Source organism: Toxorhynchites rutilus, chromosome 3, assembly GCF_029784135.1.
Source record: "Toxorhynchites rutilus septentrionalis strain SRP chromosome 3, ASM2978413v1, whole genome shotgun sequence".
In the NCBI taxonomy this organism is placed as follows: Eukaryota; Metazoa; Arthropoda; class Insecta; order Diptera; family Culicidae; genus Toxorhynchites; species Toxorhynchites rutilus.
This window is the reverse complement of record NC_073746.1, coordinates 91,339,283-91,367,198: the sequence shown is the minus strand read 5'-3', so window position 1 is coordinate 91,367,198 and position 27,916 is coordinate 91,339,283. Positions and strand designations below refer to the sequence as shown.

Genomic DNA, 27,916 nt, shown 5'->3' with positions numbered 1-27,916 from the left:
TACCTTCTACCTGAGTGCTTCGAGGATGCTGGGGACCGCCGCCGTCGCCAAGTGTGTGTATTCCACACTGCCCTCCGCGCCATTACCGTTTTGTCCCAAATTCCGAACACCTTACACTCTTTGTTGACCATTAAACAGTGTCTCATTACTCAAACTTTTCCGCGAAATTATTTTGATTTTTGAATACAAGAAAGCCTTATTTTGACGTGGGAATACGTCTAACCGGAGCATATTGAAAATATTGAATGGCGTTAACGTTCCCTATGGAACTTTTGCCGTCCCAACGTATGCATCATTGACTTTATTAATACTTAGTTGAGTTTTTTTTTAAGCCAAATAACACGTCTTGACTGTACTACGAGGGGTAAGCTCTAGAATATGCGGCCAGAACGGGAATCGAACCCGAACACCAGGCATGGTAATGTGAGACGCTAACCACTCCGCCACTTTCCAGAACCGGAACATATGGGGCGTAAAATGAAAACCTAAACACAAAACATGCAGGAAAAAATGATAGATTTCGAATGCTAATAACTCGAACATTTCTAAATAGGTCGGAAAGATGTTTCCATAAATTAATAAGAAATATGTCTACGCATCTTTCACATTGAATAAAATGTTATTTTTCATGAGGTGAACAATTGAATAACTGTGAAATGTCAAGCGTTATCTAAACGCCTTAACAGCCCCGTTTTGGTTAGCTCGATTTACGGTTTCCCCCACATGGACTTCAAAACCAAAGAACATAATCTATTACAATGCATGAATTGATCTTACATGGCAGCTGTTCAAACTCTTTGCTTACAAAGCAAATATGTTGAATTCAATTGAATTCGAAAATTGTTTAATTCAATGAATAATTCAATCAACACAAACAAATACTTACTAAGCCAATGGTAGTCCCACCCATTTTTTTCATTCGAGTACAATAAAACGATTTACAAATTCATATTCATGGTGAAAAACTAAAAATATGTATACTTACATTTGTATTCAATTCCGAACAGCAAAAATGCAATTTAAAAAAATCATAACTTTTGGAATACTAGATTCATTCAGATAATCGACATACTAAATTAAAGCCAATTAGCTAATCTTTTTTGAAAAATCCGAAAATCTGATCAGACAAACATAACGGCAATCAAATTTCACCTCAATGTGAAATATAATTTTTTTTTCTTCAAATGAGTCATGTTTGAAATATAATATTTTTGACGTAGGACTACGTCTTCCATTTCTGTACCGGGGTGTAAGCTCAAAGTTTCGAAAATTAATGTGTGAAGTTTGGAGAGCAAGGTTTTGGACGTTAATACATCTTTGCTGGCTGAACGGTATGAACGGCTGAATGGTGGTAGGATAATCACTTCATTCGAAAGACAAAATTTATATGAGTGTTAAATATTGACCCGAAAACTTGTTTCAATAGCCTAAAAATAGCTTTTAAAACAGGCAATTCCTATTGACCGTAGAACAAGCAAAATTGCAAGTATGCTTTAGAACTAACATTAGATATAGAATTTGGCTCCTTTAACCTCATGTAACTGAGCCTGTACAAATAAACGATTCATAACAAAAAATCTCACAAACCTGTATATAAGCTGGTGCTCACTCGTGAATCCATTTAGTTGTTAAAAAAAATATTTGTTATCGTACATATATTTTTCGTTTTTTGAGTATAAAAGAAGAATTGATTCTTGTTTCACCCCCTCAAAGTCAGAAAACACCTTTCTCGCGTGAAAAACAAAAAAATTATCCAGAATCTCTCAGAAGCTAATAGACGAACCTGTCTGATGAAAAAAATCCTTCTATGCTATCATCTCAACAATACCAGAGTTATGGAACTTTTTTTTTGTTTCGGATTCTGTTCGTTTCTGTTTGTCAATCGAGTCCGACCTGTATTATGTTTGCTGTTTAATTCCGACGAGAAATCTATTCCTTCTTTTATAATTCTGCTTCGGATCAACGAAATGGTATGATAATCATTTCATACAAAAGTTATAATATCCAAGAGGTATATGATTGCTACTTCTTGACTCGAAAAATTGTTTCAATAGTTTAAAAAATGCTTTTAAAACAGTACATTGAAATCACACAAATCCGTATATAAGCTGGCGCCCGCGGTCTCGCTCGCTCCCTTGAACACCATACTCTTCTCTTCCAATTTCATTCCATTTTCCATTTTGGCAACCAAAAAGGGTTAAAAAAAATCTGAATTTTTAACAAAAAAATTATTGTTCAAAAACCTACAAAATCCTGGTCAAAGGATGAAATTTTCATGGAAAAATTCCAAAATATTTTTTCTAAAATTTTGCTGAAAAAAATTGTTTTAAAAAATAGAAATAATTTTTCTCGAAAACGTATTATTTTTTTAAAATGAATTTACAACTCATCCTAATTTTGTTTGAAGTCAAGATAGCGATACAAGGCGGACTCGATTATATACAGTCTCGGATTTCTTTTCACTGTATATAATTAAGTCAAAAAAAAATTTTCATACGTTTTCATGCATATATTTTTTTATAAATTTATCCAGAGTCTGTTAAAAGGTGATAGAGGTGATCATATTTGATGAATTTCAAAACTGATAGAGTTAGAAAACTTTTTGTTGTTGTTTTGGACTCTGTTGTCTCAAACTGGCTCTACATCAAAAAGTACGCTACGGAAGACGATTCTGTTCCTTCCATTTAAAAGATGAGAAAATTTAGTATAGGTCATAGAAATGGAACATCTAAATTAGTGGGTTTTAATAACATTTTAGGAGTGAAAAACTTAAATGTTATTAATTTTAATGTGTTATTAATGATTCTATCCTAAAAATTCAAATTAAATTTGATTTTTTTTGTAAATTAAATTAAAGTTCTCTAACCGCTCTACAATTTGTTCTTCGACACCCAACTACTATCTTTCTTAATTTCGTTGCAATATCAATATACAGGGTGGCGCATAAGTCACGCAACGCTCTCTGAAGGAAAAAAAATAACGATCGCACTATCGAGCTATCGAGCGTGTTGGTTCCTAAGCGGTTTAGTTATCGACATTGTATCGTTTTTTATTCGAGAATAAAGATTTTGTATCGTGAGACATTTTTTTATACGATATTTTTTTTGTGCAAATCGTTTGACATATGCAACACCCTGTAAACCATTCCTAGTGACAATTTAAGCAAAATATTACAAAATCACGATTTTTATTCCACTGTACTTATTATAGGCACTTAAATTTCACCTTACCGTTAAAAGATTACATTTTTCTTGAATTAAGTCATATTTGAATTATAAAAAAATTAAACAGTTTATAATCGAGTTCAAAATTGAATAAAATCGAATCATATATAATGGAGTCTGTATATAATCGAGTTCGACCTGTATAATGTATTCGACAAAGCCTAACTTTTGAATGAACTTTTGTCGAAGAAGTCAACTTTTTATCTTTTATATTTTCTGGAGTATAAGGCATTTTTGTATGAAGATTCCTGAAAAAAATATGTTTTACTTGTAACATTTTTGTGTGTAAATTCTCGCGACTGACATGTTCTTCACATGTTGATAAATAGAAAAAAGATATCAGAGCATGTAAATCGCGATAGTTTAAACATACAAATGTTACGAATTAAATATTAATAGTAGTTTTTCAAAGAAAAACATTAAAAAGTTTCTGTACGAAAAATAACTTTTTCCCTGTAAAAGTGCCCATCTTCCGATGTATGAATGACTTGTTGGAAATTGTACGAACAATCCACATCTTTCGGATTTCAAAAAACATGTTTTCGAGAGAAATGATTTTCAATTTTCAAAATAATTTTTTTTTCAAAGATATTTTTTTTAATTTGTTTGAAATTTTTAAATTTAAACATAAATAATTTCTGCATTTCATTATTTGGCTAAAATTTTGTTGGTGTGATAAATTTTCAATGAGATTTTATTTTTAATTTTGAGTTTGTTCAACTTTTTTTTTAATCTTAATTTAAAAAATATAAGATCTAAGATCTCTATTGTGCTCCCGTGGCCGAGTGGTTAGCGTCCCACACTATCATGCCGATTCCCGTTCTGGCCGGGTGATTTTTCGTCAAAGAAAATTCTTCCGGCTTGCACTGTGGTCACGCGTATTCTAGAGCTTGGAACTCCAGAGTACATTCTGAAGCATGTAAAGGACGCGTGAATTTACACACAAAAATGTTACGAGTAAAACATTATTTTTTCAGGAGTCTTGATACAAAAATGCCTTATATTCCAGAAACTATAAAAGATAGAAAGTGGACGTCTTCGACAAAAGTTCACATTTTAATAAGATCTAAAACTATAGTGTCCGATACACTATATCGCTATCTTTACTTTAAACAAAATTAGGAATAGTTGTAATTTTTTCATGAAAAAGTTGTTGTTAAAAAAACATGAAACATGAAAAAGTTGTTGCTAAAAAAACTTTTTTCCTGTAAAAGTACCCATCTTCCGATGTATGGACAACTTGTTGGAAATTGTAAGGGCTATTTTAGTTTTTGTTTTGAAAATACGCTTTTGAGAAGAATGAGTTTTAACCCTTTGCGGTCGGAATTAATTTCCCTTGAAAGAGATCCTCTTACCTTTCCATGCTAATAATATTTTGTCAACACCGAGTACCGTTACTTATTATTCATAGAAACTCCGTATACATTCGTGAAAAAGTTCACTTACCATTATAACTCATCTAGAAAAAAAAGTGAGCTATTACATCATTGAATAAAGTATTTAGTATGATTCCTTGTGTGGTGGCTGAGAGCAGACAAACGACCGCAAAGGATTAATTTTTAAAATATTTTTTTTCTGTGAAACTTTTTTAACAAAATTTTTTGATATTTTTCTATGAAAATAAACAATTTTGAGTTATAAATTTTTTGTAAAAAGCAAAAAAAAATTTGGCCTTGAAAACAGCAAACAAAATAGTTAAAACAAATACAAAAACTGAAAAATTAACGATACTTGTTTTTTACTAACTTTGCTAGTGCAAACATTTTACCAATGGTTTTGGCAGTCACTTTTTTGCAAATGTTCAGTATTATAAATCTCAATACCTGTAAATGGAGTTAAAATGGAGCGTATACCAAAAATAATTTCGGAGTTTTCATTATTCAATTATTTATAACATTAAAGTTCAGTAAATTTACATCTAAAAATGAAGTGTTCGGAATTTGAGACAAAACGGTACCACGAACGATTTTGCGACGACGAACGCAAATCTGCAACAGCTGCCCGCCGCCTCGGAAATGAAGGGTCGGTCTCTTTCGGCAGGAAGATACCTCGAGCAAGCTAGCTAGCATTAGCGGGCACAACAAGAGACAACAAAAACTTGTTCTTGGCGCCTGACTGCTCCGCGCCAGTGATAATTACCCGCGCGCACAGGGAACTGAATTGCTGATTAAAACCGGCACGAGTTCCGGGCGGAGGGACTTTGCACGAGCTGTGAGCGATTTTTCGGTCGCAATTCCGCGGTGCGTAATTTGAATGGGGTGATAATGAGTGACACTGAGCGACCATGTTAAATGGTTTCCTGTTAATGGCGGACCACATTCAAAATTAACGGAATTTACCCACTGGAAAAAAATTAACATCCAAAGTCAAGTTAAGTTATGAAGGCCTAAATCAAAATTTCACCAAAGAAGACATACAAAAAATCAACCCAACTGTCAGCGACCCCTCCAAGCTCTGTTCGATCCTAGTCATTCTGACAACGGTCCGGGAAAAAGGCCTGGGATCCGCGTTCTTCTATCTAGGCGGAGATCGCCCCTCGGGGACGGGTTTCAACTAGCAGCCTTTCATGTAAATGCTTTCACAAAACATGCATATAATGCTCGAAATATTAAAATCATTTCTGGACGATCAACTCTCATCTAGTTTCGTTTCGTTTTCGGTTTCTGCAGCATCATCACATATTTTCTCGTTTGTCTTCTTCACCTTGCGCTCTTCCTCTTCTTCTTTTTATGGTTGCCCATCTCGTTGTCGGCTCGTGATTCTCCAGATCTCCGCTCGCTGGGCTTTTCTTGTGTGTGCACACAACATATTTCAGCGTGAATCTCCTAAGACCCATACCACTCCGAAGTGGTCTTACAAGACTCATGTTTTTGTTTTGAATTCAAACCTTCACACGGACGCACTCATACACAAGCACTCACCCGCTTTGGTGGGATTTAAGCCTTGCAAGTGTTGGTGGCCAGCTTACCTGTCGCCAGGTAGCGAGCTTCAAAGTCCTCAAAGTGTATGGGTGCCAAGCTCCGAAATCACTTGGTATAGTCTTTTCCAGCTTCAGATCGCGTTTCGTTTCTTTTTGTTTTGGGCTTGGTATTCTTCGTCTTCTTCTGGCCGCGATCTATCCGAAACAAGAAAGTAGCATAGCAAAAGGTAAAATGTTACCTTTTTTTTCTCTCTCCTCAATGCCCGTTTTCTACGAACAAGAGCCTCTTGACATCTAGTGCTGTAAAAAAACAGTGGATGTATGTTTGAGGATAAAACTGAAACAGCCCCTTCTAGAGAGTTATGGCCTGAGCCTGGGCGCGTAATAAAAAGTGTGAATGTGATATGAATATCTCACTCTAATTGCTGACTCGCAGCAGCGGCAGCAGTGGGATTTAACACACGCTCGTTAAATCTCCTGTGCTTGATGGGTCAGCCCTTTTTAATTTTTTTTTCACATCCACCAACAGTTTACGAATACCATAAATCTCCACAATCAGCGAGCGAGCAAGCGTGCGTGGTAAGTTCGCTGGTCTACAGGCCACCATAAGGGGTTTTACGAAGTGACCGCGGAGTTTCAGCAGACATCAGACTACGCACATAAATTCCACATTGCGTGGTGTTGTTGGGTCGCGAACGCGCACAGCCCATTGCATTGGTGGCACTGAGTGGCACCACAGATTAGCGCCACTGTTGAAAATGCGCGCAACCATCTGGAGAGGGGGGACCAATTCCACTCGGCAGCTCTGTGCCAATCGTTTGAGGGTCGTAATTAGTGCCGTTCGATGCGTTCGTCGTTCTTAGGGGGATGAATGCATATAGATCACCGTGTTCAGCACCGTTCTTGTGCGGTTGAAGCAATCACAGTCGATCCGAATTGACGCATTTCTTGAATAATGACAGTGGAAAATAAAGTAATTATTGTAATCTCCCCCAGCTTCGCTGGCGGCCTATCGCAATGGCTTAGAGTACTGGATGGAGCGTTTTGAAATGGTGGGGTGGGGTGGTACATTCGGGGGGTAGCTGGGGTTTGGTGCACTGACAGTCGACGAGAGGATCGGATAGAGTTGTGGAATTCCAAAAACGCCAGCAATTAACCAGTGGCGACGAGGCTTGCGTTTGCCATTTATTTGTCAGATTTCAGATGGAATACGATTTGATATGCGACTGTACTGTCTGTCTCAATGGATGCTGCTGAGTGCTAGGTACAGGGTACATCTGGTACCGTCGCTGGAAGCTGATGAATGAGGAGAAAAATGCCTCTCGATCGTAGGAGAATGGGAATGTTTTCAACGCGGCAATAATATACCTAGCAATGATAACTGGATTTTATTTTCTACTCTCTAGAGAGAAAACAGTGACTTGAAGAAGAATACAACCGATATACCGAGATATTAAGTCCCATAATCTTTTCCAGGATTTCTGAAAATCTAGCCTTCCAGATAACACTTGAACCAAGCAGTTGATGAAAAATTTAAATTAATGTGAGAGAAGAAAAATAGAAAAAGGCGAGTGGGTATTGTCTTTTACATTACCAGAGCGATGTAGGACTACACCAAGCGCTATCTATTTGAATAACTTATCGAATATCCAAATCGTTTTCCTGTTTCTCTTGGCGAAGTTACATCGTTGAACGCTACCAAAAACATCATTTCCAAATAACAAATCTACAATTCACACTATGCAGCACCTTTTGCAGAACGGAAACATAAAATTCGAATCGAATCTGTTGTGTGGGGCGGCGAAAGAGACTTTTCACCCTTTGTTTTCAACCAAAGAATACAGTTCTCGCCATAGTAATATACCTTTTTCACATTCAGCTTAAAACATGCTGAGCTTTGACATCACCTATATCCTGGAACAATGCTCAAATTCGCCAAAAATTGAATAAACGATCGGAAAAAGTCACCGATAAGCCCGGAAACACTTCTAAATGCGGGAGGCGATCTGGCGTAGTGGTAACATCCGTACCTCTCGAGGTCACGAGTTCAATTCTCACTCCCGACATTCTTCCAAAGATGGAAGTAAAAGTGACGAACCAGCCAAAAAGTGTTGAAAGTCACTATAATACAGACAAAAAAAACTTCTAAATGTCCACAAGCTGAAATTAAAACACAAACACCTGAAAATCAATGAATAATAAATTTCAAATAAACTCTCAGGATTAACAAATAGTGTTGGCTGATCGCTGTCTAGAGTGAAATTAAAAATTGAATAATTCTTATTTTAAATTCAATTTTATCAACATTTTTTTCAGATATTTACAGAGCACAACATTTTATACCTCTTATTCGATGCAACGTGCCTTCGGAGAAAGAATCCATTCCATGTAAGCTAACGTCAGAATTGTATGCAATAATGACGCATTGTGGAAGAAAATCAGAAAAACTACCTATTTTATTCGTTATATTGTGACTTTTTTTATTATTTTCACTCTATATGTCTTAGGCGAAAAAAATCCGGGGATATTATTTTTTAATTTGAGTATTTGGAACCTAAATCCATTCTTTAATTGAAAAGATATTAACGTGTAAAATCTAGAGGATATTATTCTAGAATCGCTTGAGTCGATGCGTCTGGACAAAGGGCTGTTCCAAATTGGTATACCCCACTCAATCAGATATTTTTTTTATCTGTAGATAGCAAAATTATTACTCAGACACGGAGAAGACTGTCTATTTGTAAGTGGCTATAATGATCTGAAAAACAGTTTGCGGACAAAGGTGACACCAAGATATTTTAGCATTGTACCATCTTGGGGCATTTTTTTCTAAATTGATCCGGAGGTCTAGAATAAGTATCGCAAATTACATCTAAGGATTAAAAAGGCGAAGCTTAAGTCCCAAATGTTTTCCTTCTCCTCAGTGCTTTTAGTGTAAGCGAAAGCACTGCACTGAGCATGCATTGTGCATATCTGCTACATGTTTTCCGAAGCTAATGATTTGGTCGCGATTGATTGATTGATCGCCGTTAAACTACAAAATGAATTTGCCTATAGTCTTTAAAAGGCCAGTCAATCAATGGAGGGCCTGGGATTGACCTCCAAAATCGCTCGCTTGGTAAGCAGACGCGTAGCCTTTTAGGTGCTCGTCTTTGACGGCTCTGTTGGGAAAGCACAGACCAAATGTATGGAAGAGAAATACAATTTTTTGTTCCAATTTTCATCAATTCAAACTATTCACAGGCTGAGGAATCGTAATCAAATCTGAAAGAAACTCTGATTCAAATGGTATACAATTCATAAAATTCTGTTCGCAGCAAAAAGTGTTATTTATGTTAAAACAATTTCATAAAAAACGTGACATTTTTCTAATTTGGCATCCTCTAAGACAGACCCAGTCTTACGTCTTACGCGTCTACAGTCTGAATACTTGGATTAGTGCTCTTTTAGAATGTTCTGGACATGATACAAAGGCTCTCGGAACTCATATTACGGAATACATAACACAGCCTGAAATAAAATGACAGTCTAGTGCACGCCAACAGAAGTTTGCCCAAAGTAAATGACAGCTTATAAGATTATGAGAGTCTACACATTGTTCTACCACTTCGTCGTTCATTCGATACATTTCGTTGGGCTCCTGTTGTATAACCCTGATTTCTGACAGTTAAATTTTGTTGTAATCCAACATACATCTATCCTTTAAAAACCAAACAATGTAATAGACTTGTTAAAGTCTCACCAAGTTTTGTTTCATTTAGTTTTGACATGCGAAAAGTACCAAAACAAAGTAACTTAAATATCAAATAACCATGCGATTTGTCGTCATAGGACTAATTGTTATATGAAACATGTGAATATTAAGTGCCCAGAATATCAAGAAATGTTTTAAATAATTTTAACGATAATAACTATTTCCACTGCGAGTCAATTTCGATGATTTGCGCACCAATCGAATCGAAAAATGGGCTGTGATTTGTTCGATATGCTATACATTACGATTCCCTTACCCGTGATTTCTTAAAATTGGCCAATACTGGAAGCCTGCCCATTTTCTTATACTTTTGTTCTGTGCATTTCAGTGTGTAACTATCCGTGCTGTCAATACCGAGCAGCTAATGCAGCGGCTAAGTATAATTTTCACATATCGTTACGCATTAGGGGTGAACATATCGCTCGCCCGAAATGTAAATGTAGCTATATTTCTACGGAAAAAAGTATTCCAGTTTGAGCTCCATCCGTTTTCTACTTATTAAGTATAAACCATTAGTTATTTCAAACACACAGTCTTGCTCCAGCTAGCGGGCAGACAACAGTCTTTTCTAATGCGCATAGCGGTTTTGCTCGATACAAAATTCAAACAAATCCGATACAAATTACGTCTAAGCATCGATGGTGTAATGAATGGGAGATAAAACTCATAGCGGTGTAATTTTGTGCAGTAAAGACCCCGCTTTAATTTTCATGTCGTCTTGTGGAAAGTGCTTTTGTGTTTTAGGGTCAAACGCACACATTGTCATTGTTTTTATACGTTGACAGAGGTAGATTGGAATGGTTAAGAAATGAGGATAAATGGTGCTGGTGGAATAAATATATAACTGCGAAGAAATTACAGGAGGTTGTGCCCAGGACATGACCGCATTTTTGACGTAGGACTACGAAGTTATTGACGTAGGACCACATCCTTCACTTCTGTACTGGGGTGTAAGTTGAAAGTTTCGAAAACGAGAGCGTTACGTATGGAGTACAATGTTTTGAGAGTTAATACCTCTTTATCGACTGAGGGAAGAGGCATGATAATTACTAATTACTGATCACGAACTTCACTTCACGATGAAAACAAAATGATTTTTTTTACATATTTCTAGGCTAGAAAAAGCCATTTTGAGAATGAATGTTATGGTTTAGGAGCTCGTTATTGACTGCGTGGGTAGTATGTGGTATGCACAGAGAAAAAGTATTGATAAAAGAGAGTGGTTTCAACTGTTGTCAACTCAAGTGATTTACGGCTTAGGAAATTATAATGGATAGAATATCAAGCAAATCTTCGCAATCATCGCAAAAATCATCAGAACCTGTCCATGGCAAGAATAGTCATTTACGTTCAAAATATTTCATTAAAACCGTCACATGTTTTTACTAAAACATTTGAAGTAGGAAAACGTCTTTCAGTAAGGGTACCAAATCAGAAGGTTTGGAAAAAAAACTGAAACTGAAAGACGTTTTCCTACGTCAAAAAATAAGTAGAAAAATCAATTTCGTTTCATTTCTCCTAGACTCAGAAAAAAAGGTGACCAAAATAGACCCGATTGTTTAGCATTTATATAATGATAAATGTCAAAAATTGTAATCAGTATTCAATCATTGAAATCATCGTACGACAAAACGAATGATTTGATAAATGCAATAAATTGTGTACACCGCTACAACTTTTTCCTAGCGTAATTCATTCCTCTTCATGATAACAGTATTTTCCTATAGGTTTAGCACATCTACTCAATATGTGCAAACATTTCTATTGGTGAAAATAATACTTCAAATTCCTAGGTTAGAACGTTTTTTGGAAGTGTTTTTTGAATGACGTTAAAAGAACAAGACGAATTGGCTAATTGAATTTACTGTAGACACTGCCAGAAAACTATGTTCTGTCTCCAAAACTGATGACAGTTTATATGAGTTCATCGGGTATTCTTTTAGTTAGTAAATGTTGAATGATTTCCAAGATTCCCATTTTAATTAACATTTTTCATATATTTTACATTGTACAATGTACATATTTCCATTTTTGGTAAACATATTTTTTTCCTTGAATTGAAAATACAAAAACAAACCTTAATCAAGTTCAGCAAACTGCACAAAATCATGCAAATATCGCCGTAAGAAGTGTTAATTTTAATAAATTTTCAAATTTTGGAATTAAAGATTTCAGCACTTGTTTCTCAGAGCCCGCACTATATAAAATCCACAGCTGAATCGGTTGATCCTGTGTGAAACGATTGCATAAGAGCTACTCGCAAGATTTTTGTTGTTGTTTTTACACAGTCTCGTACGCCAGAAAAACATAAAAATAAGGTGTAATAGGTGCGTTCCTCGTTCTTTGGTTTGGTTGTGGTTCAACTGTGCAGAATCGCAATGTGCAAAAAGCCTCTAATCCAAGGGTTTGAAGCGAATTTAATCAGAGTTATTTTTACTACGTTTGAAGAGAGATGAAAAAAGAGAAAGAGAGAAAGAGAGAGAAATAGATACAAATAAATTGTTTTAATAATCTTGGAGCTCTCATTTTTATGGGATTATATTTCAAAAGCCCGCTAACTCACTTTTTTACTGAATGTCATTGAATAATCCTTAAAATGTGTTCATCTTTTATTGTGATTCACAATTGAATATGATAGTTTCAAATAATACAATTTTTTTCACTTGTTTAACAAAATATCCCATTCTTCAAATTCTAATATGTCCATTGCGGTTTGTTTAAATGGAGTTAATTTCATTTTTTTGTGTGTTCTTATTTTTTGTACCAATCAAAGGATCATATATTTCGTCTGATGCGACTTATGAATCCATTTCAAATTCTTATACTTTTTAATGAAATCGCTTTACGAGAAAAAAAGCATATGCACTATTTCCATTCATCGATTGCTTCTAGGATTTGTAAACCAAGGCGGTCGAGATAGACTGAGGGGTGTAAATTTGGAAAGATAAGTACTAGGTATATACAGATTTATAAACGCGAAATCAACGAAAACTATAAAATTACGATTTTTTGAAAAAAATGCGATCATAGAAATCATCTTAAAAACATAATAAACGGGAAAAAACGAAAACTTTTAGCTCCATCACCTGGTTGCTTAACTTTTATCCAACCCTGTATATTCAAGGGATGCCGAAATGAAGAACAGAAAATACAACAACAGATAACGGTAAGATATGGTTAGATAATGGAGAACCCAGACTTTTTCCATTTTCAATTTTTATCTATCCCAATTTTCCAAATACAGAAAATTGAAAAAAAACGACGCAGTGTACACAAACGAGAAGAAGTTTCAGAGGTAATCGGCTGAGCAAACAGATAAGAAATGATGCATCGATTTTGATGTGGTGCACCGTAACCAAACAAAAACTTCATGTTTACTTTTTGGAACGGTTTGGAAATATCCCCTAGATGGCGCAAAATAGTCACGAGTGTCACGGAGAAAATGGTACATCATCGTTCAAAAGCTATCTGTCCGCCAAATTCTTTGGAATGTTGAACACAAGCAACTTATTTGATTCTTGCTGAGCATTTTTTCACCGAAAATTTCCAGACATTGTGTCAACAGTTACGGATATATGAGATAACGATCGCTTCATCTGCCTCATGATGCGTTCAAGGCATACAATAAATTAAGTCGATTGAATTTCAATTCGCACGCAAGAAATCAACTGTATGTAGGAATAGTTCTGATGAAATGGTGGTGTCAACTGATTTCGGTCAAAATATGAAAAATATCAATAAAATTTGCGAACCTTCACTTATACACTCATCAGTCAGATTTTTTAGGATTAGTATTGGTCGTATCAAATTTTCACCATTGAAAAGGGATAATTTTCCGAACAAGCTGCTGCTGCCAAACAATTCAGAACGACCACTAGGAGGACTGCAGTAAAGTATACAATGCGCCCAAAAGGTTCGTTATCTAATTGGATCTATCATAACTTTCCTAAATTGCTTGAGACTACGCTGCTGTATGACATTATGATAGACCGTAACACTGCGGTGATCAAATATAAGGGTACCGATTCGGATACTGTTATTTATGATTATGACTTACAGCGCACGGATGATAAGCCGCTCGTAGCCTATTATCATTTTAAATTGAACGCGTCATTAGCATAATTTAGCCCCCAACTCTTTACAGCGCTCATAAACTTCCACACATTTTTTCTTATTTCTCCACCACAAAATCTCAGAATCCTGAATATCTAAGATCAACTTAAAACATCGTGCCTGGAGACGGTTCCCAAATTTTGTTTGCGTTTTTTTTTGCAGCAGTAACGCCGAACATGCCGCACCGCAACACACAATGAGCAATTTTTCTCAGAATCTTGAATCTCTCCAATTTGTATGATTAATCTGGCGGGGAGAAGGCGAACAGCACGACCCGAACCACCCGAAAAACTTCCTTGGAGCAAAGTTCGCCTCGGCCCACATTGCCACTTCAGTCCACTTCGGCGGCCAAAGCGCCAGCAACGCAGTCCCTATAATTTAGCTGCTATCTCCGATTTTGTTCACCCATTCTTCCCATCCTCACAGCCCCACGGCATCGGCAAGCTTTTGTTACCATCCCCTTCATTTGGGGATCAACCATAATCTTTATGATTAAACACAATTCGCGAGCCTATTGGACAGCGAGCAGCAAAGTCGTGTATTTTTTCGTGTACTCCATGCAAAACAAAGCGACAATCACTGGGTGACGCGCAGAGAGAGAGAGAAATGAACAGACCCCAAAAATAGCTCTTGGGCAGACGTGATCTTCGATGTTCCAGAACTCCTCGAAGGTGCTCGAAGCAAGAAGCGAAGAACCACAATCAACAATGAAGGCTCTTTTGTTCGGGACTCTTTGTTTCTCGCAAGCTCGCAGGATCAGTTATATTGCCCATTCCATTCCACAGCTTATTGCTGCCGACCTCAGCCTCCCCGTCCCACACCGGAATCTGCGCGAGCACGGTGGATACAAGGGCCTCATTATTACAAACTTTATCTAGATGCCGTTCCCTTTTTTCCCGAGTTGGCTCTATGGATGCATTTCGTGACCGCGGGCTCTCATTCGCTCGTTCCATTGCTCGTGATCGGGAGAACCAGCGATTTATTTTTATGCGTTTTTCTTCGATATCGAGAAATGAAATCCTCACCGCCGCTGGAGTTTTTCCAACCGTGCTGGAACTCTTTGGGGTTACGGATGCTCGATCAGCATGATGCGGGCGTAGGGTTGGATCAGGCTATAGCCAAAGGATAGTATCCCAGCGCTTCACGCCTTTGTCCGGGTCGTTGACTAAAGAATCAAGACGAAATCTCAAAATGGATAGCGTAGCGCATTCCACTTGTCAGGTTTGATTTGCTCTCAACACGCAGAATGATTCATTCCGCTGAAAGCGGTGGTTCTGGCTTCAATAATCTTTTCTAAGATTTGCCACACTCTGTCAATTAAAAATACTTCATCCAAAATGCTCGTGTGCACACATACAAAGACTCACGAATGGTCGCTACGAACGGTCTTCAAAACAAAACAAATATACAGGTACATTACGCGTTTTCCGCGCACGCAAGCCAAACACAAAACCGGCTACTCTCGAGCGTTTTGGCCGCCCTGTGTCTTACTCGTTGGCCTCCGGAATGCCGTTTCTACGAATCTTGTCTTGTTGTTTCGGCGTCGTCATCGTCAGTGTTTGCGTTTTGCTGATTCTGCAGCCTTTCTAGCAGTGAGGTCCAGTTTTGCATAGAAGCCCCACACAAGCGCGCGCGATTGGCTGGAACTCAACGGTTGTTCTTCTTCGTCGCTGTCCAGCAGCGAGAATGAGTCGACGGTGGAACAAAACCACCCTAAGAATTCAACGTATATCTCTGGAGCAAGAGGGATGGTGCGAACGGGGCTGAGGTTAGCTGATGATTAATGCCAAACGAATTAACCTTTCAATAGGTGCTGGATATTGACGAGATAAGCCATAAAGCGGACGACTGCAGTGAAGGAGTCTTCTCTAGAGGGAGATTCTTGATTTTAGCGGGAAATTTGAGACCAGTAGGCAATGATTCAGCTAATTGAATGACTCGTGGGTGACTATAAATCTCTGCGCACCTTGATCATCTCGTGAACTTTGAATATCACTACTCCCCCCTATGGACGATGTTCGTGCTATATTTAGTTTTGTTGAAAAAAAAACCCTAGAAGTACAGAAAAAGGATCCCAATTTGTAAACTGATTCTGGAATCCGAATCTGAATTGAATCAGAATCTGAACCTGAATCTGGATTTGTATCTGAATCAGAATCTGAATCAAAATTTAAATCTGAATCTGAGTCTGAATCTGAATTTGAATGGAAAATCTGAATCTGAATCTGAATCTGAATCTGAATCTGAATGTGAATTTGAATCTGAATCTGAATCTGAATCCCAAACTGAGAGCTGAATCTGAGATCTTAGTATGATATCTCAATGAGAATCGGATTTTGAATCTGAATATCTGATTCAGAAATCCGAATCTAGAATCCTAGTTTAGGATCTGAATTTTTGAATTTGTATTTTTTAACAACACAACAACCTCAATTTCATGACGCGAAGAGTGATTTAGGTCTCCGGTTTGACACCACTGTTCTCCACGCGGGGTTTGAAGGCAATCTCTTTCTCAATTACCTTTTTTTAACAGTACTCGATTTCTTTACGTCTTGTAAACAGTGTTTTGACAATGAATAAAAACATTGAACAAAAATTTGTTTCAAGTCGCAAATTGTTATTCCGTCTGACGAATCGTTACCGAAGGGTATCCGCCGTTATCTAAAAAACACAGAGCGTTCAAAAGCGATCGCGATATGGTGGGTGACTTGTCTTGCTCTGGTCTTGCATTACATCGCCAACTGGAGTTGTAACTCGTACACATACTCGTAAAAATATATGGAAGAATCCGCATAAAGAACGTAAAATGTCGTAAATGTTTCAAAAGACCATGAATATACAGGACTTTACTATATTTCCTATATTACATTGTATTGTATGTTTCTTCTTCTTCTTCAATGGCACTAACGTTCCTAGAGGAACTTCGCCGTCTCAACGTAGTATTACTTGCGTCATTTTTATTAGTACTTAGTTGAGATTTCTATGCCAAATAACACGCCTTGAATGCATTCTGAGTGGCAAGCTCTAGAATACGCGTGATTACAGTGCAAGTCGGAGGAAATTTCTTTGACGAAAAATTCCCCCGACCAGAACGGGAATCGAACCCGAACACCCGGCATGTTAGTTATGACGCTAACCACTCGGCCACGGGAGCACATTTGTATTGTATGTATAACAGTAAATAATATTAGATCGTAACTTAGGACTATCACATCGTATTATGAATTCGACACATCAAGATTATTGATGTTTATTCGGATTTGCAATCGCTGCTTTGGCTTGGCTTACAAATAGTAACAAGTTATGTAGAACGACATTCTGAATGTGTTGAGAGAAATTGATCTGAGACAAATGAACAAAAAAAAACATCAGAATTGAGATCGTTCCTGCAGTAATTATTTCGAATAAACGAAACCAAGTATTTGATTTGTTTGATTGGGAAGACCTCTTTTTCCTTAGAACACAGTTAAATAAGTGAAATCTGCAACTAGGACTGCACCTTTTTCGTACGAGGCTTAACTGTTCTAGCATCATACTTTAGATGGCCGTGCGAGGTAACTGGTGTTCCATAATCCGAACAGTTGGGATTTCATTTCTACAAATATGAATATACTCATATATACAAATTCGTTATTCGTGAGATTATAATTACATTTGACGTTGATATTTTCTGTTTGTCTTTTCTATGTCTGTCATAAATCGTATACTCGTATGACACTAGTCGTATTAGGAACAAATATGAATCTCATATTTATCCGAATTAATTCGCAACTATTTCAGATGCATGTATATCGCCTCTACATTTGCAACATGTGGTACCATTTGATACGATTTCATATGCGACTTGACATGTGCAAATGTTATACGCTTTAATATTTGCTTGGTGGGTGCTGACGAAAAGGGTGGAATCATTTAGGAAAACGTGAATTATTTAGATATTTATGTAACAGAGGTTCTTCAATTTTTTATTACGTGAATTGCGATTTTTAATGTTTTTTTTTATTATTTGATACATATGGAAAGGTATATTTATCGTACATTGAAACACTGTATTTAAAAACTCTGGTAATGTTCGAAAAAGTCGTGGAATGCTAGAATGGAGAGCTTGCAACTCCGAGTCTTACTTTGCAAGACTTGTTCGTTTTATTCAAGAAGAATATATTAAGAATATATGACAGATAAGTCAAACAGAGCTGATGAAATTGAACGTTAAACAAGTTGCAGATTGATACCTTACATAAACAACATTTATCACGAAACTAAAAGTGACTCGTAGAGTATCAAATCTACCAAGGACCCTCTGAGCAACTTCATAAAATTTGCTGATTCACAAGAGCCTACAGTTTAGGTTGCTATAAATGGATGTCATTGAGTATTTTTGTTCAAAACGTATCAGCATTCACGAAAGTTGAAGCCAGCCAGAAGAGTTAGTGTTATATTATTGCGATAAATCTGGAGAGCTCTGGACGAATCACGAAAAGTCAGAACTAGGCAAAGGCCAGTCTAGATATTCCGTAAAAGTCTGGAAGAATCCAAGTAAATCTTTTATTCCGCGGAATACGACAAAAATGAACACTCAATACACTTTTTAGATATATTCGAAAACCACTCAAATCCGCGTTCTAGTTCATTTTAGTGGCATTTGACGTTTCGGTTGAACCGTTGTTCGAATGGTCCTGATATCATTAAAAAATGTCCCTAAATTTTCCCTTTCAATTTTCGGGAAAAGAGAAAAGTCACAGGGACAGGTGAAAAATGCGGATGAGGACAAAGGCGTGATTTCGAGTCAAAAATTGACACTTGCAATCAAGCGCACTGTCGTGAATAAGAGCTCAACTTCCTGGAATTTTTATACACATGAATACTGATTTATTAAGTAAAGGATCGTTTATTAACACTTTCATCGCTTTCATCGTTTGTTTTGTAGCAGAATCCGAAAACAAGAGTAAATTATGTTCGAATTAGAGAGGAAGCATTAATCAGTTCCAGTGCAATGAAACGTCGATGATCTATAACTAACGGAGAGGAGGAACAACACAGTTTCAAATAGCAAACCATAAGCATTAACTGCTAGCCCTGTTATGGCACTACTACAGCATTTCAAATGGCACTACTAAAAACAAAATATCGATACTTTTAATGCTTGTAAGCCTGATTGATTGTAACCTTGACTGTTTACGCATATACCATAGTGTTGATTCCGGGCTATTGCGAAATGCTTACTGGTTGCTTGGGTATTGGCCAATTAAAAGATGGGGGATGTCGGAACTGAATTTACGACCATTCGTTTGAAAAGTGAACGCGTACCAATTTCTCTACAAAGACTCCCGAAAAGGTCACTCGGCATTACAAAGGCCGTTTAAACTGGCAGAGAATATTTTAATAATTTGATAGTTTTGGAATGCTTTTCCGGGCAATCTATGGGACATCTGCACTGTATTGATGGGATAATGAACGACTTAATGTAGAGATGGATCATGGAAAATGTAATGCTACCTCTCACCGGAACAAATAAGCACTAAGCTATAGCTCTGAATCCACCCTATATTTGCGTACATTGAAAAAACACTTGCTATGATATATACGCTCATTTATGGGGTGTAATATAGACATTTGGTGCATCCATGAGTATCACTAGCGTTTGTACAGAGTACTACCAAAAGTTGTTTTGTTTCTGTTCATTAAGGAAAAGAAACAAAGGGTCTAGTCAGAGTTCTACAGAAAATTATTCGATGATACTTAAACCAGGGTACTCATCAGGAAATGTTCAAAACGATATGGCAGCGAAATTTAAAAAAAATGGAATTCATAGAAGATTTTATTTTCTCATATATGTTCCTCTGTAACCTCCTGAAAGATTTCAGGTCAGCTATCTGCCCAGTGGAAGTCCTTTAGTAGCAATAGCGATATTGATGTTTTTCCTAATGATTCTTGATAACGATTAATGTGTGATTGTTCCTAATGATAACATTTTATGGTAGAGTGAAATGCGCATATTACGCTTTCGATAATGCATTGTAATTTATGATTATATGCATTTATTGTAATCATTACAAGCATTAATCATGCTGAATAACAGATATTTGGCGTTCTTCTTCTTCTTGAATCGCGTTAACGTTCCCTGTAGAACTTTTGCCGTCTCAAAGTATGCATTAATTAGCGTCATTTATTAATACTTAGTTAAGATTTCTTGAGCCAAATAACTCGCCATGAATGTATTCCGAGGAGCAAGCTCTAGAATACGCGTGACAACAGTGCGAGTCGAAGGAAATTTCTTTGACGAAAAACCCCCCGGCCAGAACGGGAATCGAACCCGAACACCCGGCATAATAATGAGAGACGCTCACCACTCGGCCACGGGTACACAATTTGGCGTTAGAGATGCTGAATTAGTGCCATAAAAGGGCTTATAGTGAATTGCGAAAGATGCCAAACGCACATGGCCAAAAATGATTTCAAGATCATACAATCGAATGACGAATGAACGTTTCATATCGAAACACAACCGAATGCGCAGTTGTTCTCAAAAGATGCACAGAAAGATAGTGATTTAGCCAGCAAAAATCAAGTGTGGTTTTTCAGTTACCTAACCTTTGGCAATTAGAAAGAGAGCGTTCGATAGGATGCAGTAAAGTCAAAAGTGTATTTCTTTCGATGCTTTGAATTCTATATCCACGAAATACTGCACTACTTTGAAAATATAAAGTTCTTCCACATTTTGACACTTCCTTATGTTGCATTTTCATATACATTGATCTTTTTTTTTAATTTTTGGGTATAACAAAATTTTAGACTGTTTAATGAGCAATTATTAGGGAAAACGAACGAACTATTTATATTTTTTTATTCTTTCCGACATTTTTTATCTCGAGTAAAAATTTGCGAACCGATTTGTGAATCAGATCCGGTGTAAACGAGGTTGCTAACTGTCCGACTCCTTTTATAGCCAAATGAATCTGCTGATCTATTCATGCTTCCTCTCTTGTAATGCTAGGCGTAATTAGACATAAATTTCGCTCCATTGTATTACATAAACAAGATTAACAAATTGAGAAATTCTAGGAGATATAATGCCGCTGATTTGATAGACTGCTTCAACACACAGTATTTGAGTGAAATACCCAATTGACGGCTAAACAGAGAGGTTAAATTCGTCATGGAACGACGGATTGTCGGCAGATAATAAGTCAAATTCATCTTCTGGAGCACAAAACAATTATGGCATGATGTGTCTGACAGGAGCAAGTTAGTATTGATGGAGCTGAATATTTGCATAATTAGATGGTCTCCAAAGTGGCTCGATCCGAGCTTAATTTTGATGGATGACTCTACCAGCATTAATTTAGACTACTTTTGCGAGCTTCTGGAAGAGGTTTTGGGTCCAAACTTAGGGAATCATTTGGATGAGCCGTTTCAAATCAAACCTGGTTTACTGATAGGCATATTTGATACACATCAGTGTATTAAATCAACACGGTAAATGATGTTTAACCATGCATACGCGAGTACTGAGAGCAAATCCCAGACAAAACATCGTCATCTCAATGCCTAGGAAAGTATTCCAAGCTACCAACTGATTGACTCATACAATACTGAAAAAATAAATGAAAACGTTCTAACACGTCCTGAATAAATGTTCTTTCCTTCATCTAAAACTTTGAAGGTTTTCTGAAAGCCAATTAAGGAAGCTCGATTTTATCCATGAAATTGATTCAATTTTCGTTCACAAAAATCTTCCAGGTATAAGTTTTTTTTCTTCTTCTCGGAAACGATAGATATTTATCAGCCTAATGTATGCTCCTCTAATGGACCCTGCGTTCCTACCGTCACATCAATAATTCATTCCCACCTACCCCCCTACCGATCCTCCCCTCAACGAACCTACACTCCCAAAAAACCAATCAAGATCGTCGATATCAACGCCGTTGATTGTGCGCTGCTGCATGCATCTCGACTACTGCTGACTGTTGCGTCGAATTCCTGCGCGCGGCGGTATTTGCCTTCCGTCCAGGGCGCGCGAGAGCATCATAAATGCGACACGCAAACAAGACGACAAGAAAGAAAAAAAAACACGTAAGTTTGCTGATAAAAATGTATGCTTTTGTTTACCTCCAGATATGAGGTAAGTACTGCGTAAACAGTCGCCCAACCAGTCCAGCGTCTTGCTGTACACCTTTTCGGGGCGTCCGTTGTCGTTTTTCAGTAGAAAAAGGGGTGGATTAAGAAGACGTGCGCGTTTCGCGCTGTGATAAGGGGGATGTGTATTGACACATTTTATTCCCTTTCGGCCATAAAAATTCACCTTTGGGTAAATACATTCTCACGAGCAGTGTTTGCCCGGGTTGATTAAAAATATATGCGCTGCGCGCATATGCTGGACTTACTTTTGCCTTTAACGAATTCGGAATTCTTCTCCTCGAGCCTCTTGAGCTGGGCCTCGCGCTCCATCTGTAGCCGCTGCTGTCGATTCCTATACGCTTCATAGCCGGCAGAGCGTTCCCGGGCGTGGGATAAGGTTACCAGTGCACCGATGACCACAATTGCAAGCAGCAGCCAGTCAGCCGCTAAACTTGTGTTATATCCTTTCATACTGTCCGCATTACTCTCTTGCTGCCTCTCGTTCCACTTAATTAAGGTGTCTGATGGTTGTTCTAGCTGCTCGGGAAGATCATGGCTTCGCTTTGCTTTGCGATTCCGACACAACCGGTCACGTTCCCTAAACGTGAGCTACCAATTCCTCGAATTAACACCAAAAGCGGCACGCAATAACCTCCGCTCCGGTTTTAACTTTTTCGCACTTTGACTTTTGAACAAAATATCACGAAATATTTACATATTTCTGTTTGGTTTCGGCCAACACTCGCGACGATTCCGCGCACTCTTTCCAACACCCAACGCAGCACCAAACGTTGGTCGTCACAACGAATGCAAACATAAACAATCGATTGGTCACACCACGGATCGCACAGCACACAATCGATCGGTTTACTGATTACCCCAAACGACCCCCGGGTCCATAACTGAAAACACTGCCTCTCACCCCCTTGTTGTCTCCTCGGACGCTTCAACGGTCGCCTCAACAAACGTGTTAGTTAAGCGATTCTGATTTTACGACGCTTTATTTCTTATTTCACCACAAGCATGACCAGCAACACAACCAGTGTCGGGGTAATTATGACGCGGTTGATTCGCGGCAACGAGCCGATAATCCACGTTCCATCTTCACTGAATGTACCGTTTAAACCAGCGCTCCGAAGCGATTCCAATCCGACTCGTCATTGAATTTAATCAATTTGGCATTTAGTGATGATCCTTCGGGTTTGCCTGTGTTCCGGGCTATCGAACACCAACAAGGATATAACTAAATCACAGAACTTTTTGCCTAACCTAGACGACACGACCGACGACGCGTTTCTTTAATTCGTCCACCACTTTCGGAACTGTTTACCAACAATTAAAACGGAAGCAAAACAAAAACAACCGAATCGAGGGACGCGCAGCGATAATTCGGACCTGCCTGCGTACCATCTAGCATTGTAACTCGCACTAAAAGCTAAACAGCGCTAAGTGTTTGCGCGAACCTTGCTGCTGCTGCTGTGAGAGGCTCGTAAGAAAAAGACTATTTTGCTATGGCAGTAAAAAATATAACACCAATACAATAGTCACCGACGCTCCACACGATCAGACTCTCTTCGAAAAGATTCAGGACCCAGGTAGTGGTGCACCTCATCCATCCGATCGGGGCTTAGTATTGGTTAGCCGCCTCAATCCGATTGCACAGGTGAGTGACGGCGAGACGAAACCGCCGAGCGGACGTGTGTGTGTGTGTGGATGTGGACAGGTATAGGGAGGTCAGGAGATAGGACGAGATGAGGCAAGGTGTAATAAGATACGAAGTGGAAATGGAAAGCACACGTTGAAAATAACTTTCGGAGCCCGGTTGTCTTGAGAGACGTGTGGGGTGCGAAACGAGAGTCTCGGTCCCGAAGGGAAGCAAAGAGCGAAGAAAAGAAGTTGCTGTAGAGATTTCTGGGGATACAGGGTGAGGCTCAATTGTGATGATCTTTAGAAGTTGACTAAAAGTATAGTGATTAGAAAAGGCGAACTACAATATTCTATGAAGTAGTTTTCGATATAGAAATCACAGTGAAACAAGGTTATTCCAATGCCTCTTGCCAATAGAGGCGAAAAAAGCGTCCAAAACTCAATATAATTATTTTTCTTTTCAGTGGCATTTCCATTATGTTATAGAGGATGTGTGAGCTTTGAACACGTTAATACATAAAATATACACTTCTTAGCACAATACGTACTAATACTTTCATCCGAATGTTGAGAATATCACACTAAGCTGTACCTTCCCAAAACTGTTAAACGAGTAAAATGAAGTAATTTTCCAGTAGTACCAAAGGGTAAAACAACATAACAGTATTTATCTGTATTATTTTTTTTTGTCAAATGTTTTTACCACTCTCTAAGAAATTCTCAACAAGGTAGAAATTCACACATATCGATGTGATTATAAGTCCAAGTGATTTATATATATATATATATATATATATATATATATATATATATATATATATATATATATATATATATATATATATATACAAACGATAGAATTGATTTGAACATTTTTGACTACTTTATCAGCTTTATGGTGCTATAGTAGTTTACCCCGATTTTCGTTCAATTCATTCCTTACTTTTAGTTCAAGGATCACATAATTTTCTCTTCTCTAAGCTTACAAATATTCACTATCGATAATTAGGCTGACCAACTAGTTCAGGCATAAAAACGGGACACGTAAGCAAAAAAAACTCAACACTGCGTTTCACAACTATAGAACCACTTAATTTTCCTGAGTTTCCAGATATATGTAAGAAGTCGGTTGAATTGGAGTATATGGTGTAGGATATAATAACTATCTTCATTTATAAGACTGGCCATTTGAACTTTTTTAGTTGTGTACGAAACACGAAACATTCAAAAAACTAAAATTTTATTGTTTCATAACTATACAATATTTAATTTATCCGGAAAGTCATGGCATGATTTAATGAATAAGTGGGCTTCAGATTCTGGACTGGTCAGCTTGTTTACCAGATCGAAACCCTATCTAGAGCTTATGAGGAGTGATCGTACGAATAGTAGATGTAGCTTACAAGCAGTATGAGAGATCTGAAGAACTTAAACGAGTCCCTAGTGATCGCTCGAACGTTGAAGTGATAACACGCTTTTATTGGAAGACCACAAAAAGCCTTTGTAGCACCTTTAACAATAAGTGGAATCTATTCATCGAATAGATAATAGGAAAATGAATAAAGCTCGTAAGAATACAGTGAAAATAGCTTTCTTGATCGGTGTTAAGGCACCTGGCCATCTAGATGTGATCCGTTTCACGGCAAATGCTCTTAAGATTCCAGCCTCAGGAGTGCACTCGATCTACAAGGATGAATACGACCGTTGTTTTTATATCAAGTTCCTCGATGAGCCAGATTTTGAGCGCTTTGTCTTTGGGATCGAAGGAGAATACCCGTTCGAATATAGTGATGAAGGAAGAACAGCTGTGCGACTGGAGGTGGCAAGCCGACTCTTCAGATATGTAAGAATCTTTAATTTACCCCCCGAAACCGATGATAAGGACATCGCCGCTGTGTTTAGCCAATTTGGCGCAATACGACAACATGTGCGTGAAAGGTATTCAACAAGCTACGGTTACACAGTGTACAGCGGAATACGCGGTGTTCACATGGAAATAGGCAAAGAAATTCCGGCTAGTTTATACATTGAACACTTCAAGGCACGTGTATTCTACAAGGGATTAAAGAACAGATTCTTTCATTGTAAAATGGAAGGTCATCTCAAGACTGAGTGTCCAAAAGCAGCCAGTTTCAATCCAGCTACAAATACTGCTTCATACAGTGCTACGGTTGCGGGTGCAGTTGCGAACAACTCAAAAAGCTTAAACAATAATTCTCCACAACTGAACATGACACCACTACCATTGAAAACCAATATAACATCTCCGAACAATAACAATGAACCTGAGGACCACATAAGATAACTATCAATACGGTGTCAATAGTCAATAGTTATACTACCAAACAAGCAGGTGACCACTTTACCCCACGTGACCCCATTACCCCTACGTGTATTGGCAACAACGGCATAAATTTCAACATGCTCAACAATGGAAACAATGGAACAATAGAACCTCAAAATCCGATGTGCCCTACGATAGCATGTTTTTATTTCTAGTTTTTAGTACATTATCTGTATCATTTGTTTATTTCTTTTTCTCTTTCTTTCTAAACCATTGAACCTATTTTTAGACTTTTTATTTCTTACTTAATTTTTTAACGTTTTCATGATGTACTGTATTCTATTAGTGAACTCATTACATTTGATACTAATATTAAGGGGGTTTCAAAAAATATGTTGTTCATAATATAGTGTGTTCTCCAAATCAAGTATGATATACATATCCCAATTAACATATTGAGAAAGTATGAAATCAGCCATTTTGTGATTGAATTTTTGATATTATGAAATACACATAAATCTAATGACAACATAAATAAAGGTGTGTACTAAATTTGAGAGCAAATATTCAAAAAAGGAAGGAAACCTTCAATTTGAAACTCGTATGCGGGAGTAGCATGATAAAAGTAATAGGCCATTTTGTGACTACGGTCATCTTGAATTTTGATTTTTCATAAATAACTGTGTTCTACTATCAAGCTCTTTTATTTCATATCCATATTGATAGAGTTTTCCGACTTGCACTATGGCCACGCGTATACTAGAGCTTGTCTCTCATAATACATCCAAAAGTTGTTTATGGCATACAAATCTCAGCTGAACACTAATAAAAATGATACAAGCAATACTGCGTTGAAACGGCGAAGGTTCTCTAGGAACGCAACGTCATTCGAGATAAGGCAAAGCTATATTCGTTAAGGTGATCTCGTCAACCGACATCGGAGATCGTGTCTTTGGCGAAATTGACCCGGTCACTTTTGCCCTAATTTCAGGTCCTCCGACTGGAAATCCGAGTCATTAACTATAATATTGAGATCTTGAGCGGATTACCAGAACCAATGATCAAGTTGGCTGCATTCTGATGTAGTTTGCGGTTATCGACCAGCGTTTCTTTCACTGCATCGATGTTCTCGTCAATCATCAATAACTGTAGCCTACCCTCCCGAAGCGTTCGATTCAGAATATCGTAGCCTTAACACTTCCATATATGAATTGAAAGAGAAGAACAAAACTGGTGATTGTTCAAATTGAACCATCTTAAACCTGTGTTCCAATCCATTAACAACACAGTAAAGCGATCAACAATCTACCGATTTCTAATTCTTTGGCTCTTTTTTGACGAACCAACCAAAACGTATTTCAGGAATGCTGTAAGTTCGCTCTATTATTGTTTGTGTATCCTTGTAACTCCGTTAAATTACTGTTGCTCCATTGCTCTCTCTATATTGCTGAATATAGATTATGCGTTATATGTATTGGAAGTAGTTTTGGTCCCATAGAACCCTTCCTTCAACTATATCCAATGCTCACTGAATGAGAGAAGAAAAATTTTAACACATTTGCTCAAGTTTTCACGACAACATAATTTTGTTTAAATAAGTCCGAAAGTGATCGTCTATGAACATGGAACATCACAGGAAAAATAATATTTCAGGATGACTAAATATTTGATTTATATAAAATATTTCATCATAAAAAGAATTTGGTATATTTGATATATATTGATATTTTTTAAATTCACATTAAACAAACATTGAGTAAACTGTGCGACAACGCAACCAACTACAGCGCCAGTTAGCGCGAACCCCCCTGTAGCTCTCGTAACTTAGCACGCCAGTGAGAGGTAACAAAAAATCA

At 37.6% G+C, this 27,916-nt stretch overlaps 1 protein-coding gene across 3 annotated transcripts in view; it reads right to left on the bottom strand.

Moving 5' to 3' along the window:
• The window catches only part of LOC129773717 (epidermal growth factor receptor), a 278,989-nt gene that overhangs the window by 72,264 nt on the left and 178,809 nt on the right, over positions 1 to 27,916 (bottom strand). Inside the window, exon 1 of one of the 3 annotated variants that reach the window (XM_055777360.1) lies at positions 22,396 to 23,567. The exons of the other annotated variants lie outside the window; for them this stretch is intronic. Within the exon in view, the coding sequence (XP_055633335.1) occupies positions 22,396 to 22,600 (205 nt within the window). The 5' untranslated portion in view covers positions 22,601 to 23,567. Of the gene's footprint in view, positions 1 to 22,395; positions 23,568 to 27,916 lie in introns of those variants that run through there. 3 annotated transcript variants of the gene reach the window in all.